The sequence below is a fragment of the Colletes gigas genome, unplaced genomic scaffold (assembly GCF_013123115.1).
Source record: "Colletes gigas isolate AHSC1104 unplaced genomic scaffold, ASM1312311v1 Colletes_gigas_Sc00030, whole genome shotgun sequence".
NCBI lineage: Eukaryota > Metazoa > Arthropoda > Insecta > Hymenoptera > Colletidae > Colletes > Colletes gigas.
In genome coordinates, this window is record NW_025106659.1 from 1,789,470 (window position 1) to 1,810,800 (window position 21,331).

Below are 21,331 nucleotides of genomic sequence, written 5' to 3' on the forward strand. Positions count from 1 at the left end.
TAGTGCCCATTGCGTACTTTTATTATTTATGTAAAACATTTTAATATATCTGATATAGTCTTTATTAAAATATACTCTATACATATATGATTATATAAGATTGAAAAGCTAATTCATTATGCATTTTACAATATTATCGACGTGTATGCAATACGAACAATTGCCAAGTAAATAATAACTATAAGTTTAATATTATTATTGTGATTGTTATGAATCTAATGTTAAAAAATTCTGTATCTGAATTGTGATGAACTTTTGATACGATGCACTTCCACAACCTAACCACAAACACACATATGTGGACAGTACATCGTGCACGAGACACTACCCTTGTCAGTCGCACAGATAAATTATTATTATAAATGTTACAAACTAAGTCATCGTGCCCCGTTGCCTTCGCTCGTGCAAATAACACTTGGGCATGTGCATGAACTTAGGCAACGAACACGGGAAAGTATCCTGAAAATCCTGACTAAAACAACTGGTTATTAATAATTAACTAAACGGTATCTATTCTCAGTTAAAATGACTCGACTTGTTATATGTAATATATCAACAACAGAGTACGTTAATATTGAAAGATATTAGTATTCAAGAAAAATTTGTGATTGAAATTTAATTGTTCAAAATGTAAGACTTTAATAAAGATTTCATGATAAAATAATTTACTTTGCAAATTGAAATAAATTTGTTAAATTATTATTCAAAATATTCAATTAACCTTGGTCGATTCTGTCGTCAAAGTAAATTTTTAAAAAAATAAAATTAACATGCATGTTCCTTTGAGTTGAAAATCGACCAGTCGCGAAACGCCTTCTTGCACATAAAATACATCATATGATGTATTAATTAATAAAACGAATATTTAATAATTATATTAATGATGTAAGATATTTTACTCAATCATACGATTAATATAATGTTTTCACATTATATTAATTCATATTCTACTCAATTATTAAATTCATATAAAGATAATAAACATATTTCATATATTTTATCAAAATTGTGTAATAATCATATTGCGTAATATTTATTGATAACATTAAAAAACGCGAGTGCAAGAAGACCCTAGCCTGCACTAAAAAAATATAACTCATGGGTATTTTTCATACCCGCGGTCACTTAACTCGTCAAAAATACCAAGTATACAACTGGTCACCCGTGTTGATTCGGATATTTCATCCTACAACATGGTTGGGGACCAGAGGAAACAAAATAGCATGCGACTCACCAACTGTAGAATTCAAGCACCCGGGCGACGATGTTGCCTAGTAGGAGTCATCAGCGAAGTCATCAGCGACGTTAGAAACGAAGTCAGCATCAAGGTCAGCAGCGAGATCATCGTCGAGTTTCTCTGGATCCACAAGTACGATGATGAGATGTCAGGATCCCGTTAGAAGGAAAGAGTAAATGTTTTTACGAAAGGTTTCTACCGTATTTGAAAACTTGATGGCATATTTAAATCAAACAATTTTTTTTAAGCGTACTCGGAACAAAATACAAAGGATACTTACATTTTTCGCACGTGAACATCGCCAAATACTCTTTTTCGTATAGATACAGGTTTCCTGTCGAAACGTGTTCACAAACTCTCAAAGCATTATGGCGTCGCGTCTACAGCGTGACCGTAGTTTGGCCGCAGTTGAGAGTCTCATGTGGTTGAATTGTAATTACGAGCTGCCACACACATAAAACACAAATTTGTTAACAGACACTTATTAATATTGGATAAATGCATCGATGGATAATGACGAAAAGAAGAGAATCGGTTAAAAATGAAAAATACGTTTGACCGTAGTTGAGCGTCCCGTGTTTGAATTGTAATTACGGGCTCTTACAGAAATAAAACACAAATTTGTTAATATGCACTTATTAATATTGTATAATTGCATCGATGAAGAATGACAAGGAGAATAGAAATGGTCAAAAATAAAAAATACGTACCTAATTAGACGCGAAGCTGTCAACGCACTTCTCACACCACTTTCCAGACGAAGAATGACGAACAGGATCGGACACGTATCTCGCGCGAGGAGTGGGGAGTGGGGTGGGGAGTGGGGTGAGGGAGTCACGTTGTCCGTCTCGACTCTTGATGTGTATCTTCGAAATAAAGGTTAAACCTTATATCTCGAAGAACTGAAAATAAATAAAATTAAGACATGAAGAAAATAAAATTAATATAAAAAGATATCAAACAAACAATTAATTAATGATTTATAATCTTTATACTTCTGTGACGTCACAATGAGAAGCTGTCATTGGCTCATCTAATATCGATCTGTTATTGGTTGCATATATAACTAGATCAATTAAAATATATTAATTATAACCATATAATGCGTAAGTATTAACTTTCAATCTAAATTTCAATCAGTTTTTCATATAAAAGTTTCTTTTGTTTCTACTAAATTTTCTAAAGATATTTATTTTAATTCTCACTAGATATCCAACCTTCTTTGACGCGGTGTCGATAACATTGAACTTGACGCAGTTTGGTAAGAAGTCTTCTACAGGCATAAACGAAGTGTGAAGTAGACGCCGAACGCGATATTTTTTCGTAACACAGGGATTAAGGGCACAGACAATGCATAGTATAGACGCATGAAACAACAGTGTTAGTGTCACGCAGATCAAGAATTCATGAGTCCATCTCCAAGGTGAAGTCGAGAGGCCGGCGTCCGAGAATGTAAACACAACCTGACCGAGCTTTTAAAAGATAAGAAACGTATCGCATCATTATCCTTGGCTTAGGAATGCTAACAATGGTAAGAATAAAATTATTTTTAAAGAATATTATAGAATACACTAGAAATAGGTACAGACGAGTAACAGACAGGAACAGTATTCAGTGGGAGTCCTATGACGCAAAAGAAAAACATCGTGAAAAATTAATATATTTGTATATTTTATACATATTATTTGTTTATTGTTGTTGCGTGTTACTCAATTTATATGAAAAGCATTTATTAAAATTTCAATTAAAAATGAATATATTTACATATTAATTAGTACATATTTCGATAAAATGAGTGTATATCGATATTTCATCTTTAAGAGACACTATTGAATCTATCGAATAATCGAAAGTCGGATGCTGCTCATTGTGACGTCACAGGAGTATAAAGATTATTACTCATTAATTAATTGTTTGTTTCATATCTTTTTATATTAATTTTATTTACATCATGTCTTAATTTTATTTATTTTCAGTTCTTCGAGATATAAGGTTTAACCTTTCTTTCGAAAATACACATCAAGAGTCGAGACGGACTACGTGACTCCCTCACCCCACTCCCCACTCCTCGCGCGAGATCGTGCCCGATCCTATTCGTCATTCTTCGTCTGGAAAGTGGTGTGAGAAGTGCGTTGACAGCTTCGCGTCTAATTAGGTACGTATTTTTTATTGAATCTCATCTCATCATATCTGACATCTCATCATTGTACTTGTGGATCCAGAGAAACTCGACGATGATCTCGCTGCTGACCTTGATGCTGACTTCGTTTCTAACGTCGCTGATGACTCCTACTAGGCAACATCGTCGCCCGGGTGCTTGAATTCTACAGTTGGTGAGTCACATGCTATTTTGTTTCCTCTGGTCCCCAACCATGTTGTAGGATGAAATATCCGAATCAACACGGGTGACCAGTTGTATACTTTTTTTTTTTTTTTTTTTTTGTCGTGGGGGAAATCTTCGAAAGACTCCCTCCCACCTCTTTGGGGAGAGGCGGGAGGGGTGTGTGGGATTCCCCGCGCCCATTATAACGGGCGCGGTACCTACCCACTAAAAACCCCGCGGTGACCCTTCCGCACGATTTGGGAGGATACCAGGAATCGCTCGAAGCATACTTCCGGTATCCTCCCCGTGCCCGCGCTTTGCACCCACCCGCGGGGGGACAAACGGTCCCCCCGGCAATTGCCCTGTCTCATAGCGGCAGGACGAGGCCGCGTCTAGTGGCGGCTGCGAGCCCCAAACCAGTTGTATACTTGGTATTTTTGGCGAATATAGTGATCGCGGGTATTTTTTGTACCCAAGCGTAGGAACATATACATATATGCCTACATAGGTCAGAAAGTAAAAATGCCTGGGCAGTCTAGAATCTCGGCTCGAGATTCCAAATTGTATGCCGTTAACGGGAGGTCGGATTTCAGTTGTACCGGAACGAGAAGATAAATGTGAGCCTTTCTCTCTCGACTCCCACGAGGCGGTCCGAAATTACTTCGGGCTGCTTCGGAGAATCGAGAAAGAGAGCATGTGTCAGTTTGCCTTTGTCGACTTTCCGAAGCTCCACGAGCTCACGTACGCGTGATCTGGCATGGGTGAGTAGTGCACCTGGTGCTCAATCTGGCATCTCTGTTTCTGGCCCAGATCCTGTCTGAAGTGACAGATTGCAAAGAACTTCAAAACAAGAGATTTTTAATGTTTGTATAATTCAAATTCCTTATCACGATGGATCCTGCATTGCTTCGAGAGCGTGAGCTCTTTAAAAAGAGAGCTCTTACGACTCCAACGTAAGTATTGAATATCAGTTTACTTTCCTAACCTAAACTATTGTATGAAGTTATGTCAAAAAATCATATTGAAACAAAATTCATTTTAATTTGAAAAATAAACGGTATAATATGTTGTGTTACTATAAAATTATAATTTATATTTATAGCGTAGAAAAAAAGAAGAGGGAACAAGAAAAAGATTCTATTCGAGATGAATCACTTAAGAAAAAGCCTAAACCATCCTCTGTATCCAGCGGGCCAAAGTTGGATATGGTTAACTATAAAACTATGTCTGGTAGCACTCAGTATAAATTTGGTGTATTGGCAAAAATAGTAAAGCATATGAGAGCTAGGCATCAAGAGGGAGACGATCATCCTTTAACATTAGAAGAAATCTTGGATGAAACAAACCAGTTAGACGTTGGATCTAAAGTAAGTTGAATATTATACTACTTCCATAACTATAATATTGGTAGAGAAAGTTTTTATCTAGAACAGAACTTTTTATTATACATAAGTATTATTTATTATACTTATATAATCATATTAGCCATTATTAGTTTGTAGTCATTTGTTGTAATTAGATGATAAATTATATTTGCTTAGTAAATTTTGCGAATAATGACTTAAGAAAGATAGGGTACCCATCGTTATAACATATTTTGTATTTAAGGAATTAAGAATATTATTAAAGGGTTCAATGTACAAATACATTGCTTTTTGTTAGGTAAAACAATGGCTACAAACAGAGGCTCTTATTAAAAACCCAAAGATAGAAGTAACTCACGATGGTAGATTTATGTTTAAAGCTATGTATAAAATCAAAGATAAAAAATCACTATTGAGGTTATTAAAGCAACAAGATTTAAAAGGTCTTGGGGGAATTTTATTAGAGGACATACAAGAAAGCTTACCGCACTGTGATAAACATTTAAAGGTAAGAATAGGTATAAGCATTTTGTTATCATCGATATAATATATATAGATAAACAATAATTTCAATAGCAAGGTATTAAATTTAGAGTTTGCAAAATGAGATATTATTTATAACACGGCCCTTGGATAAAAAGAAAATCGTCTTTTACAATGACAAAACAGCCCAATTTCCAATAGACGATGAATTTCAAAAATTATGGAGGGCAGTTGCTGTTGATGCAATGGATGATCAAAAAATTGATGAATACCTTGAGAAACAAGGAATTAGATCGATGCAAGATCATGGTCCCAAAAAACCAGCACCGATCAAAAGAAAGAAACCTGCTAGTAAGAGAAAGCAGTTCAAAAAACCAAGGGATAATGAACATTTGGCAGATGTTTTAGAAACATATGATGATTCCAAATAGATATTCTCTAGGTTTTGTAAATAAAGTGAATTTTGTATCTAACTGTTCAGGGATCTTTTTATTCAAGCGCCCTGACAAATGAATCATTTTAAGGAACTTTTTAAAGAGAAAGTATAAACCGGATTTTCGTTAAATTGAACACATGTTCTTATTGATTGTGTGTCAAAATTTCATCATTTATATAGCTAGAAAATCGTTGTATAATGACGTCTGTATGTTTTCGCAACGCGATGAGGGAAATATCCTTTCATAGCGGTCGGTGTAGTAGCTTCGATAAATCTTTAGAAATCACTAGATGTATGCAAGAACTTTATGATCGGAATGAGTCGGGTTCCCGAAGTGTTCAGGGTTTCCAATAGAGAAAATGGCGGGAATAGTTCGTCTGAAGTAGCACAAACTGTCAATCCTGTTTAGTCTTTTAAATTTTTGAATTTGAATGAAGGGCTGGATCTGCTTGTAAGAAGTAGTTTCTTCAATAATAAAAAAAAATGAAGTTGATTGGTCATATCTTTTTTTAAATGTAGTTACCGATTTAAAAAACATAAAACTGAAAAACGTATTTAGATGGAGTTAAAATCAAACTCCTATGGGTGGACTCTTCAAAGAGAAATAAAGTGTGATATAATGAAATATACTGTGATGTTAATATAAATACAAATCATCGTGGTATAATAAATAAGTAAAATATTTATTGTCATAATTCTCATTGTACGTACAAAATAAATATAGATCGACTAATATAAGTTTCCACGTCTCTCTAAACTATGCGTACATAAGTCATAAATTTTGCACACAATGTATAAACGTTCAACGTTAATTTTGTCTCCAGTATTCATATCTGGTGCTGCATGTTTATGTAAGTTAATTTACATTTTAACTTACAATGAAATAATAAATTTTTTCAGTAAAAAGTGTGACAATATATTAAAAGATTATATGTGTATATTGCTGTTATGTGGATAAAAATTTTCAATGTAAAATATTTAAATTCACATATAGTTCAGGGTTTACATATTGTTATAGATATCATAAATGTTATGTGATATTACATACATCTTTGGTACTTATAATTTCAATGATAAGTACATGCTATGTGTGCATAAAATATATGCCATTTGTTTTCAATTTTTAAGAAAACACCAGAAATTTTATTTAAAAACAGTGATCACGTTAAATTCTTTTATGTAGTTGTTTTAAAAAGTAACGCGTTTCGATACCAATAAATTAAGCGATTATAAATATTAATCTTTTGGAAGTGCCGAATCACTTTTACCCCGTGAATAAGCACGAGTCGCTTTGCTGCCAAGCATTCTGTCCAATAAAGATTGTTTGTTTCTCCTTCTAGCTGCCAAAACCTCTCGACACAATTCGTGGAAAGACTCTGCGACTTGGGTGACCTAGAGAAATATTCTTTCGGTAGAAATTGTACAAATAACGAACACTTTAAACCCTTAGACGATATCATCGGGGACAAGAATTAAATAATTTAGTACTAATTTTAATAAAATGAGTAGTTTTATTATTTCGTTAATAAAGTGTTTATACTTGTCATTTTAGATAATCTTCTCTTTTAACGTTGAATGTATTTAACATATGTATTGTGCGTTGGCCCGAACAAGGCAAATTATGATGTACATTATTGGAGGATATTTTTTACTGTTACAGATATTTTTATTCCAAAGTGTTTGCAATATAATTTTTGTTAACTAAGAAACTTTAAAATTAATTTGCTCATGAAGATCTCATTGGTTACTTACACGAAACAACTTGCATGGTCGTCTAAGGGTCAAATAAATAAAACAGTACAGTACCTGTTCAGCGGCTGACACTTCGCTGAACCAGCATTCAAAGTCTTTCGCGAGTATTTCTCCCTCCTCGGTACTAACTTGTCTTAAGTGAACCATGTCAGCTTTGTTTCCCACTAAAGCAAGGGGCATCGTAGCTTCTGGATCAGCCACCGCGAGCGTCTCTTTCGCCTTCCTCACAAAATTGAACGAACCCCGCTCGGTTATCGAGTAGACTAAAAGTAACCCATCCGCCCATTGCAGAGTTTCCGTTGATGGCAATTCGAGTTCGCTCTGAAACATATACGATGAAAAGGAAACTTTTATATTAAGATCGTTTCTGTTATTGTCGACAGAGGTGTTACCTTCGGACAGGTGTCCAAAATTTCGAAAAGTATAGGTTCGCCGTCAACCAATACCTCGTGTTTGTATCTGTTCTCTGAAAACAGAGAAAAAGAAGAATATAAAGGTTGTTAAGCTTAACCGCGGTGAGATAAATCGATTTACAGATCGACGTTCTCGGGGCGAAGCGACGGAAAAATTACGTAACAAATTTTCACCCGTGGCCACGCATATAGTTAAGATCAGGTACCTCTCGGCTGCTAAGTGGATCTTTCCAGTCCAGTCTAGTTTTAGATCCCGACAGAGCACGTGCTCGCAAGAAAGCCGCTTGTCTTCTGTCTGCGTCTGTATTTGTACAAAACAAGAAGTTCTGTTCGAGTATCAACCTCGCATTAGTACCCGTCCTGTCTAGTGTCAAATTCGTCTTCGATAAATTTAGACCAGACGCGACTCAAGGTATGCGAAGGGAGAGTATACGCGGCCTGTGAGGTGGCGTACAGTCGTTGGCAGTTTTTCAAAAAAACGTGTCATTCTATTGTCAACTCTGTTCACATTTCATTGTAATTTACACCAGCACCGAGAAGCCGCATCTTATCGCGATCACGCCGCGCGTTGCTAGTCGAGATATTCTTTACCTGACTGGTGATCATATTCCCCGATGTATCTTCTTGTTAGAAACCTCACTGTCAGTGCTGGAATGCAAAAGGAACAACTATTACCGAAAGATTCCTATTATTTCGAAACTCCAAACGAGAGTATAAAACCAGACGCGAACACTCGAAAGATCTTTGCATTATTTTAAGATTGTTCTAATTTAGTACCAGTTTTATCGGTATAACTTTATGTGGTTCGATTTTTATGTGTCACAGAAGTCTGAACGTGACGTTCGATTGTGCATTCATCGATTTAAATTCCGTACGCGCATCAATTAGAAAGTTATTAACTTACATTTTTCCAGCAATGAACGTCCTATTTCAATCAAATCAAATTGTAAAGAGGAAACTGTTACAAATTTGTGGTGACATAGAATCCTGGAAATTACAGATTCGTCGAATTAAAGCTTCCATATTGTTTGATTTTTGTCCCGAATTTTTTTGTGATCGCACGAAATCAATTTCTATCGGATATTCTGAAAACGAACGCGATCTTGCTCGAGACGGTACGGCGTTTCGACATAACGCGATTCGATCGAGAGAAACGAGAGCTATAGCCTAGTGACCCGCTTCGAGGTATACCACACTATTTTTACCTCGAACTCGAACCTGCCACGGCGCCACAAAACCTTGCACGAGCGTTGAACGTCACCATGGTGTGTTTCGTCTTGAATTTAATGAAAAGTGACCTGTTTTACGAACACCACGAGCAAATTTCTTCGATCAAAATTAAAACATTGTATCGAGCTAGGCTAAAAGATGTCTTTTTTTTAATTTTTTTTATCAGTAATGTATTTTTTCTAAATATGAAAATATTTTTTATAATAAAATAAGTCAATAATATGAATTGACAAAACCGCCAACTCTCGAGCTAAATTTGAAAACTGATCAGGCAATACTTTTCCCGAAGTGCAAAATGTTGGCTCCGTTGCGCGTTTTGGTTCATGATCGACAAGACCACCTGAACACCTCCGTGGAAAACGAATTTATCGCCAATCCGGTGTATTTACGTTAAACTCATTAGAGGAACATCATTTGGACGCTTTCCTTCGCGAAGCTCATTAAAAGTTTGTCGGTTCTCGTGCCAATTTCCGCTGCTGATCAATTCGAACGGTTGAATCGATTTTATTCTTTTTATTTCGACGATAAAAAGGCTGGTCGTTTGACGCGCGAAAAATACGTTCGACGAGAACCACAACCCGGGAATGACGTTGCGCTACAATCGCCGCGAAATACATAAACGATTGGTGCCTTCTCTATTCGCAGAAAATTTACGCTATAGTCTTTTATAAGACGTGATCCAAGGAAATTTTGAAATAAAACTTTATAAATAGTGTACACACACCTTGCGATCAGTGTGGGACGTACGAGTTGCCGGGGTCCGACCAATTATTTATTCACCTATGCCTTACACGTGCCATTAACGAAAATATACACGGTTCGCTTCTGTAGAGGTCTACAGTTTCTCATACACTTATCCTTTCGACGTTCGATATTGTGTGACGCGCGTACTTTAATTAATTTCGATACTTGGCTATTATTTTCTAAGAAATATTGTTTATCTTATTGTTAGTCTTATACCTTGTAGGCTATCGTTCGAATTAATATCGAATTTAGTTGCAACAAGTTCACGGATGTAACGAACAAGAAATAATTGCAAAAGTATTCAATTTTATAACGAGCATACTATTCAGATGTATCGTATAAACTTCGCAAATTATAAAAATATTAAGATGGAATCATTAAAGAAAATATCAATTTCAAGATCTATCGTTAAAAGTATAATGTTTAATTAGAGAGAAATATTATTACAATTTATTTATCTGTTATTTAAATTTATACTGCGGTATAATTGTAAGTTGATCATATCAAAATTATTGTAATATAAAAAATGAAAAAGTCAGACGCTCGTTATAACAAAGTTCGACTAATTTAATTCACATTTCACTAAAGCTGGGTAAAATACTATTCCAAATGGTAAATAGTCTATTTTATTTTACATCCTGCGTACAACTATGAAAATCAAATATTTTATTTCATGAAATAAGGTTTTAAATTCTTTATTTGAAAAACACTCAAAATAGTCTTGCTTTACTTTACAATATTTTATTTATTTTCATTTGATATCAAGTTTAAAAACTAAATTTCGTTATGCGTCTAATTATACAAACGATTATATAATTGCGATTGTTACCCATCAAACAATGCACAAGACATAGAAAATATATGCTTTTTTCTTCATGTTGAAATCTGTGGTTTAAATTGTTCACAATAACTAACAATGCCTGGAGTATTTAAAGTATTATGAAATACAAATATATGAAACAACTATTTCTAAAATACAATACACCGATTCCACAGCTCACCTTATTCGAAATACTCAAGTTATTTCCATTATTAGAAAATATTTAAAATGCATATTTGATAGAATTAAAGTATTTAATTTTATACTTTAACTTATCAAGATAAAAATATTTCTTCTTTTAATTTCACCCGGTTCTGTATTTCACACATTCTTCGTCGTGCGCATTAGACATTCTCGTTTAGTCCCGGTTGACAGTGGTTATTTCAGTTTTCAACCGAGTTAAGTCTACGATGTTTACGTATTATATGCTCGCTGTTTAAGAATACACTGTAGCTGAAAAATGCAACGCACTGTAAGAGAATACATTCGAAAGACACTTGTTAGTTGCAATTTCTACAGCCGATTCAATCTAACGACTTCTAACTGTACATCGAACTACGTGCAGAGGATTACAGTTAATGTCACGCTCGTTGCCGGTGCAATAAAATTAAACCTTATTGCGTTACTTTGCTCGTCGAAACTAACTAAAACGAAAAGCATTTATGGCGTAACGTATAGTACGATGGGGTCAAGAATACTCGAAGGATTATTCAGATAGACTACGTTCGAATCTTTTAATGAGTACTTTGAAAAATAAAATCAGTATAATCGAATCCTAACAGAATGAATCTTATATACAATACTGTTGAAAAATAGTAAAAATCTAGTAGAAAAATATTTCTACGAAACGAGTACGGAATTACGTTCGAATATTTCTTGCAAAAAATTCGACGTTTACTAAATTTTAATCGATCGTAAGTACATTTTCGAACTTTGAATTCATTATCTGAATACTTGTGAACTTACTGACAGGTAAGCTCTATGCATGATTAAAATGTTTGTTTCTGTAACTCGTTATTAATGAAATGTTGATTACATCACTATTACACGTTAAACTATTTGCTTGTGTATAAGTTTCATTAATTGTTTTCGATTTTCACATTTTATGTACTCACTGTAAAAGCGTACGAAGATTGAAGTTTATTTCTACGAGGGCTATTTACCCAAGTATTCGATACCAAAAAAAGGTAAAGATATAACTGCTACAGAAGTAAAAAATTGTGCTTTACGTTACTATACCATAAAATTGCGTCGTAAGGATAGGTGTATTAGCATCGAGCGTTTCAATTTCAACCGAGGACAATGCGCGATCGGCGGACTGCTTTCTAAATGAAACAAGATTTAAGATAAGCTGTGTATACCCACCACTTTTCCCGACTCCAGGTGCTCCGATTACAGCCACCTTTACCTCGCACAGCGAACTCTTCTTCCTCCGAATGCCTCTAATCGCATTTGACGTCATACTCCGCGCATTTGTCACTACACAAAGCATAACAGAATAACCATGTAGCGCGCTACAATAGAAAACGTCGAACAAGGTGGAAACGGCGCGCGTGTGAGAGCCGCGAATATGTCCGTGTGAATTGCAAAAATTCGTCACGACTACATCTTTCCTTGGCCGGTTTCCACGAGCATCGATAACGCCACCAAATTTCATATAAAACATTCGAAACCGACGCTGGCGAACCCCCCGTTGCGATGATCGTGCGTTTGCCAAGGAAAACACGGGGTGGAAATCATACGCGCGCTTAGTTAATAATACAGTCTCGCGAACTAATAACAATAACAGCCAATTCGCAAGAACGGCACGAATCAAACATGTTCATTTCGATCTCGAGGAGGTCATCTGAAACAATAATAAAATACGTTTCCTTGCAAATTTTTTTTATTGATAATGTCTCTCTCGATCTTTGTGAATTTTTTTTGTATGTATTTGCGTATTGAACTTTTCGAATAATACATTGAGTAGTAAAGGATTTCCTCTAGTCAAAAGTTTATTTACTAATGAAAAATTGTTGGAAATGTCTCCTGTTTCTCTGCCAAAATAATTGTGCTCTGAGTATTATACTTTTGTGAACACTTTCCAGAGACGACAGCAAGCCAATAACGTTCATATTTATAAATATAAATTCAGCGAAAACTATGTATACATATATACATACAGGATGTTCGGCCACCTCTGGGAAAAAAATTTAATGGCAGATTCTAGAGGCAAAAATAAGATGAAAATCAAGAATACCAATTTGTTGATGGAGGCTTCGTTAAGAAGTTATTAACGTTTAAAGTTCCACCCGTACTGAATTTTTTTCTCGAAAATGCACAGGATTTTTGGGGTATGTCTATTCACCAAAAATAATTGTAATTGACACCCGCAACCGAAAATAATTTTTCCAGAACGATTTGAAAATCGATTCTTAAAAATCAGTTTTTCATTTTTAGTACTTTTGTTTGACGCCTATAGAAAAGTTGTCTAATACTTTTCTGTAGGTACCCATGGGCTCTATATCAGAAAAAAGTTTCATTGAAATATATTCACTATCGCAGGAGTTATGGCTGTTTGAAAATTTGACCATTTTTAGAGGGTTTTCCCCATTTTGCGGAGTCAAGGAATAACTTTTCGAATATTTTTGGAATTTCCACATATTCTTCAACAAAATGCGCGTTGTATGCATTTTGAATCATTAAAATCGTCTAATCTGTTCAGGAATTATGACATTTTAAAGATTCGCATTTCTAGCCTCACATTAGATTTTCGTTAAGAAATTTTTTTCTCGAGAATGAGTAGGAATTCGGGGGTATGTGTAATGACAAAAAATGATTGTAATCGATCCTTGCAACCGAAAATAATTTTTTTAGAACGATTTGAAAATTTTTTTTTTTCACCGAAACATTTCAGCACCTACCCGAATTTTTTTCTCGAAAGGAGGTAAGATTTCGGGGGCAAGTGTATTGACCAAAAATGATTGCAATTGGCACCCGCAACCGAAAATAATTTTTCCAGAACGATTTGAAATTGTTTTAATTTTGGCCTCTAGAATCTCCCATTAAAATGTTTCCCAGGAGTGGCCGAACACCCTGTATATAGTTTATAGCTCGGTCAAGTGGTACGCGTATTCGATAAATCACTATCGATTTATTCGGAAATAAAGCTTCGTAAAAAGTAGCGCTATACATTTTTGACTTACAGTGATCTCTCGTTAACTTTCGCTCGGAGATACTATTGCAAGAATTGTTGTTATCTCTGATCGGCTTGTACGCATTGCAGATGAAAGTGAGAAACGCTAAAAATGCGTAGAGAGAAATGTTCTGTTCGTACTATTATATAAGTTTGAAAATCTTTCTTAAGTCAAATTACGTATACAGTTTTGTTTAAAAATGATATAATTCTTGAACAGCAGCTCAATTTTAAAATAGCAAAGACTGATTTGTTGATAACACATTTGCCAGAAATTATTTATTCTTTTGTATCGAATTTTTAATTGCTTTTTTGAAAATTCATATTTTCAAAAAAGTTTGATTTAATTTAAAGACTCGGACATATACTACTGCCCGAAGAATTACTACGCGGATTAGGAGAAACTAGGTCTTCCTAAGAAAAATGAACACCTTTAAAACGACTAAATAGTGTTATTTATTAGTAAACTAATAAGTAACATATTTTACATTTTGTATTATTTTTATTTACAAAGAAGTAGCATGTTTTTTAATCGAAAAACCCCTTTTGAATGTGTAAGTTTTTCAAGTGTTTCTAATTTTGAAACGAGTAAAGTAATTTTATTTATTAGAAAACTAATAAGTAACATATTTTACATTATGTACCTACTATTTTTATTTACAAAGAACTGGTATGTTTTTTAAATTGCTTTCTCATTGAAAAAAACCCCCTTGAGTTTATGTTTTTCAAGCGTTTCTAATTTGATACTGTTCCATGTTTGTAAAAGTTGCCAAAGGTGTTGTTTCGATGTAGGGCAGTGCAGCCGGATATTCCGGTCGAGCTCTTCCCACAATAACTCAATTGGGTTTATGTCTGGTGGCTGTGCTGGTCATATCATATTTCTCAAGGCTAGCTCCGTTTCTTTTTGCAGTAAGAACCCTTTAAACAATTTAGATGAGTGCTCAGAATTGTTGTCTCGCTGTATAACAAAATTTCTGCTTATTAATCGGTGACCTGACGATATAGCGTGTTGCTCAAGTATTTGTTTATAGTCTTCTTTCCCCATTGTATTTTCAATTTTTATTACACTTTCTACTCCAGCTGTTGAGAAACATCCCCACACCATAATTGAACCGCCACCATGTTTGATCGTGGCTATAATACAACTTGGTAACACTTTTTCTTTTACACATCGGCAAATGTTCGTCGTGCAACTCAAATACTTGGAATTTGGATTCGTTGGTTCAACAAATTCTATTCCAATCTATAGATACTCAAAAATCTATTTTTATGCAACTATACTATGCATGTTGTTAATACACGAATTGTATAAATTTTGTTTCCCATTTCGTACATAAGTATCTATAATTTACTTGATTTGTTAGACCGCAAAACCGAAAATTTGTAATATTCGACCATTTTCGAAGAAACGTTTGAAGATTCCTGGTATAAAGTAGAAAAGCCCCATACTCCTTATGTCGTAACGTAGTAAGTTTCGTTTATTGAATTTAATGACTTAAAACAGAATGGAAAGTAATTTTACTCGTTATTTCACGCTTTCTTACACTTCGTACGTGCATATTACGATATATGTGTACTGTTGTCTACCTAGGCGTAGAAACGCTGAAATCAAATTATTTTTTTACGTTGTTTCGATCAAACCAATCAAAGCTAATATATTAGTGTATAGAATATAGTATAAATTTAGTATATCGTAAAATATTATCAATAACAAGGACGGTAAACATGATATTATTTTTTTCAAAAAGTTTTTGTTCTCTGCTTGTTCGCAAACACCAAAATGAAGAATTTGTATTGACCGATAAAATACCAAGAAAAACATGAAAACGTTTGTCTTAAAAGTGCAATGTTTACAGATAATTAAAAAAAAAAACTGCAAGTAGACTTGCATTAGAAGAAAGGATATCTTGTATCGACTATTTCCTCTCTATAGATTAGAATAACTATTTTACTTCAAAAGCAAGAGATTTATATCAAGCGTATCGTCCATTTAGATTTATCCAGAAAAGAGTTATTTTTTTCGGTATTAGAAGCTACAGAAATTGTTTTTTGTTATATTTAACCGATTCCTTTAACGAATCATATTGACGTTTATTATTTTCATAGAAAAATTAATGTATTTAAAAAGTTTGTGTACAGTGGCCTTTCAATCATTTGCTCACAATATGCTAAATTTAGTACAGCTCATAGCTGCCAAATGGGACAACGTAGGAACTTGAACTCTAAATTTAAATAATACAGATAATTCAGTATATGCCTATGTATTAAAAATGAAATTTTTTATCTCGAAAAATGGAAAACTATGGACGATGAGGTTAAGCAAAACTTCATATACATAACGCTTGGACTTTACTGTGTGCGGTTACTTTTTAATTTTTGTAATTTCGCCAATTTTTTAAATTAATTATTAAGATATAAATATAATAAGTAGTAGCTTTATATAACTAATTATTGAAACAAATAATATGTTACAAAGCATAGATAAAATGATATAGTAGTTCATCTATATTCTTAATTCTTTTTATATGGCCGACGCGTCTGGCTATTAATCACTTTTTTTACTTGTGCTGAAATCGAAGTCGTACTCTATTGCATGCATACCCCATAAAATGTTCATTTTTTCGAAAACAAGGCCTCAAATGGAATAATGTTATTTATTGTCTTCTACTTATTTTTGTCGTTAGAGCTCTAAACAATATTTGTTACAAAAAAGATCTTGTGTATCAATTTGACACATATAATTCTCACTTCCAACTCCTTTGGCGGCTATTACAGTGTAATTATTACATACTACCAATTTTACTCGACATGAAACAGAATCCAATTCACTCATAACCTCAAAGCCATTACATTCCATCAAATTAGTTTCAGTGATTAGGTTAGGCTTGGTTATTGTTTATTTCATACGTTTTTCAATACTTAATGTATTTGGATCGAATTCGATTTGTAGATTAGCGAAAGTTCGTTGTGGGCTCATTTCAGAACCGATTTTTTTGTTTCAACGGAGAAGTTTATTCGACTGCTAGACGCAGTACCAACAATATTTGCAAATATCTTGGAGCAATTATTGTTCAGATAAAAGTTGTTCATAATTTCGTCCAGTATGCCATACTTCAATATCGTCGGATTCGATTCGTCATCGATTCTTCAGTTTTTAAAAATTCTATTGTACACTATGCACACTACATTTGTCAATAAATAATGTTAAAATTAACTTATCGTAGAACCCCTACGTAATTCTCTATCTATACTCATGTAGATTAAGAAATTTGTTTTTTTTTTTGTGGCAGAGCGTCTCGTCATTTTGCACTATTATTGAATAAATTTTTTTTTTAACACTTAACGACATTGTTAATAACATTCTTGAATATTATTATCCTCCTACTTTTCCATCCATTCAAAAAACAAACGCTGTATTTCAGGTTTTTACAGTGATCTTACCCCTTAAATGTCGAAATACGGCCTTTTTTTTTTAAAAAAAATCGCAAGAAAATATTTCGATGTAAGACAAAGTTTCTAAAATGTAGATTTATCCAACGAACAAATCACGCTATGAAAACGAGGGATGAGGGTTGAAGCAACTATAAACGGCGTTCCCGAGTATCGTACGCGGTTCCATTTACCGGGTGTCCCGTGTCTCCTTCGTCCGAAATGCAAACGGGACCATCTGCGACGATCTACCAAGCATTCGCTTCGTGTTCCCCTTCGAACGAAAGTTTAAATACGCCGCAATCCTCTTCCATGGGATCGGCGACGAACGTGGTGGGGAGTGGAAGAGGCGAAACGCGGAGAAAGAGCGGGACCGAGGTGCGCGCGACTCGTCGCGCAAGAGAGAAAGAACCACATGATGGGTACATTAATAGAACAGTTCGCACATGTCCCGTGGAATCCGAGGAATTTACTTCGGCGTCTAACAATGTACCACCGCGGTACGTAAGCCGCGTCACGGGTGAACAGGCTCGTCGAACGGGCACGAATTGTGTTTTGGTTGTGCGCGCTATACTTGAATTATTGTACATAACAGTGGTGGCCAAACCCTACCACGATAGGAGCCATACATCGGCCATCGGAAATACTCTAGAGCCTTATTCTCTATTTCAACAGTATTTTATGTATATACTTGAAATATTCTAGCAGATATTAGTGTTTATGTTGATTTAAGAATACGAACGCTTGCATATGTAAAAACAGGCTGTCGAGAAACGATATCTTTTTGAGAAAATATTCTTTTCTTTTCGTTGTTTAGTGGACAATTTGTGGATTTGTATTTAAGGATAATTTTATAAAATTCGAAACTTTTGCTCTATTATACTCTCTATATAGATTGTAAAACTTATTAAGGAGAATGCATTTGAACAAGATTTGGTGCATATTTTGTAAATGATATTTAGAATTAATAAACAGTTTAGCCACCATTGGTATATAATATCTCAATTAATGTTAATCGTCACATTTAATGATTATAGAAAATCGTGGGTATTATTTTTGTCTACATTATAACATTTTATATAATACAAATGATATCGCTTACATTTTTAATTAAAATTTATATCAAAATTTTTAAGGAACGTGTCATCAATGCCCGAGTATTCCAGTTGTGGTCGTATTAGTTCATAAGTGTTCGATAGCGTAATGAAAACATATAATTATTGAACATTTCGAAAAGTTAACTTTCTACTTTCTTCAGGTTTGATTACAACATTGCCAATGTCTATGCAATTTATTAAAAACAAATAAACCTAATGCTTCTGTCAAATTGTGATAACAATTATGTTATTGAAATAAATTGAAAGTGCCTGATCGATCGCTAACCGTTAGAACATATCTTGGAAATGTTTATTAATCGTACGTGCTATCGTGAACAAGAAATAGAATATACGTGGTTATTAACCGATTTCGGACATACATTGGAAAATTCTCTATAAAATCGTTGATAAAAATGAACAAAAATTGAATTTCTTTAATATCTAGCCGCTGGTATCATTTTTAGATACACCTTACTGTCCTCTGTCTCTTTAATATTCGTGTTCCAATATGTCCGTCCGTAAGGGGTTAACTACTCAACTACCAGACCAGAGGTAACTCGGGCAACATAGCCGCTCGATGAATAAGTGAAACCATGTTCAGTGACCAAAATAACAAAGAGCGAAATAAACGTTGGGATACAAACTTTGGGACAGAAATTTTTAGACATATATTTGCCGAATAGTGAAAAAGAGGAGATTTCTTTTCGATCGTCTACCGAGAAAACTCGACAGGAAAGAGGTCGAAACGTTACCCGTGAAAATATTGCGAATCTGAAAACTAAGCTATCGATCATTCCCTATGCGTTTTCCGATACCTTCTACTATTAAAAACTCCGTGTTATTTTTATTATGCACTCACCAGTCTCCTAGAACGCACCGACGCACTGCTTCTTCACCATTTCCCGACGCACGTTCTATCAACTCGTGTGAAAAACGAACATCGTGTCCCGTTAATGTTTCGATCGCGACGAAGAAAAGGTTGCTTATGAATTTGCCTCGTACACGGCCCCGTCGCTATTGTCGCATCGGAGTTTCTTCTTGGACGACAATGCCGCGCGGCGTGGCGATTAATCGTGCGAAACGAATCGATATCGGAAATTCACGGGTTCGCGGTTCGCCCTTGTATCGCGTGTGTTTATGTCACGTGCTCTCCAACGATCTCGCGGTTCCGTTGCGTGGTCCGACGCGCTTCTTGGTCCCCGAGCGACTGTCTTTCCCCATTCTCTTTTGGCGGCTCGCGAGCCAGGGCTCCTTTATTGCTCTTAAGCCACGTACGCCCGCGATATCCACTTCCGGCACGGGAGTGTGCACGAACGAAGGTCGTGTTTCGAAAATCAACGTGGTTCCTCTGTGCCCGTTAAGCTTGATTTCCACTCAGGCTCCGTCTAGAAAACGAGGGAATATACAAAATTTTAGCTCGGTGGCTTCTCTACGAAAATTTTATGTTTCAGCAAAAAACAAAACAATTTGCTTGTTAGAACGAATTTTGTATTAAATTATATTTTCTAATTACTAATAAAATTTTATGTTTCAACCAAAAATTATTGAGGAAAAAAAAAATAGAATATGCTTCTTTCAGTATATTTTGAAATTAAATTATATTTTCTAATTACAGTTGTCTTGTATAAAATCAGTTTTAATTTAATTTCCTAGCTACATAAGCTATTTTCTGTTTCATTTTTTATTAGTAAAAACCTTAATTATATTTTCAAATTTGAGAAGGACCTGCTGATGTAGGATTAGAAATTTATCGAGGTTTGTGCAAATTTTAAGCCTTTTCTACGAAAATTTCAAGTATTATTTAAAAGAAAAATATGTCTGAAATTACATTTTCTGTTTGTACTTGTACAGAATGATGCAAAAATTGGTTCGTAATCTTTTGGGTAGACAGTACTTGCTAAATAGAATAGAAAAGTCTTCGTAAACATGGCTCGGAAAATTAGTATTTACAAAGTTAGATTTTGAAACTATTGTGCTACATAGAAACAATACATTATCGTATCTTCGTTCCTTGGTTACAGGTTTTCTTCATGCCCTACTTCCATTTCCATCTCGCAAGTCCATAAATGAAATGCATTTCTGCTGTTCCTTGATTGCAATAATACGATGTTATTTTTACCATACGTTGAAAAACTATAACGACTCTGTAACTATCGATCGTGAAAATTTCGATTTATCTTTTTTGACTACAGCAATCGTGGATCTTTCAATAATATACCTACTTATTTCGTGGCTAAATCATAAATTCTTTTAATTGTATTATTAGGTGCTATACTTATATGTTCCACTTGTATTCCAATAATTACGTTCGGTTTTGGATAATTGGGTTTCCCGATAATCTATATTCTATTGGGTTGGCCAAATATAATTTCGTGTGGATTTTGGCGATACTTATCTTCAGGCGCTGTGAAACGCAACTAACTTCAACTCAAATCTTAAAAACATATCGTTATTTGATAGTTAATATTTAATTGTATATTGTCACGAAAAAGTTTGAGGATTGGAATTTTTTTTATACCTGTGGCATAATTTTACGAATAAACATCCAAATGGAGCATTCTCGACGTATTATGTTGCTATATTTCGAAAAAGGAACAAACGAAGCACAAATCTGTACAAATTTGTGTAAAATGTACGGAGAGATTGTCACTAAAAAACGAATCGAAAATAGTTTTTTAAACATTTTTATTTTATTTAAAATTAGCTCTCTGTAAAATCCCCTTAATGAACAAAACTTTGATTCGTAAGAGGTCATTAAGGAGCCATTCTACCTTGTAGGCACGAAAAATACATGTTTCTTTGTGATTTTTTTTTGCTGGCTATTAAAG

General features: G+C 34.5%; 2 protein-coding genes across 5 annotated transcripts; one reads left to right on the plus strand and one right to left on the minus strand.

Annotated features, from left to right (window-relative positions):
- Window positions 1–4,324: 4,324 nt before the first annotated feature.
- Window positions 4,325–6,426, plus strand: LOC122401961 (general transcription factor IIE subunit 2). Of its 4 annotated transcripts, none has more exons than XM_043404427.1 (4): window positions 4,325–4,513; window positions 4,663–4,927; window positions 5,223–5,432; window positions 5,518–6,426. In XM_043404427.1, exons 1-4 carry the CDS (start codon window positions 4,452–4,454, stop codon window positions 5,836–5,838), a joined length of 858 nt encoding a protein of 285 aa, XP_043260362.1. In that variant the 5' UTR covers window positions 4,325–4,451; the 3' UTR covers window positions 5,839–6,426. The 4 variants fall into 4 exon arrangements, with proteins under 4 accessions (XP_043260362.1, XP_043260363.1, XP_043260364.1 ...); XM_043404428.1 differs by having other exon boundaries at window positions 5,609–6,426; XM_043404429.1 differs by having other exon boundaries at window positions 5,501–5,696.
- A 79-nt stretch (window positions 6,427–6,505) lies between these two features.
- On the minus strand, window positions 6,506–19,744 carry LOC122401963 (ras-related and estrogen-regulated growth inhibitor). Its single transcript, XM_043404431.1, has 6 exons — window positions 19,363–19,744; window positions 12,168–12,281; window positions 8,600–8,656; window positions 7,988–8,061; window positions 7,650–7,916; window positions 6,506–7,235 (listed from the first exon to the last, which is right to left on the minus strand). The coding sequence occupies exons 2-6, from the start codon at window positions 12,262–12,264 to the stop codon at window positions 7,080–7,082; spliced, it is 651 nt and encodes a 216-aa protein (XP_043260366.1). The 5' UTR covers window positions 12,265–12,281; window positions 19,363–19,744; the 3' UTR covers window positions 6,506–7,079.
- Window positions 19,745–21,331: the final 1,587 nt, after the last annotated feature.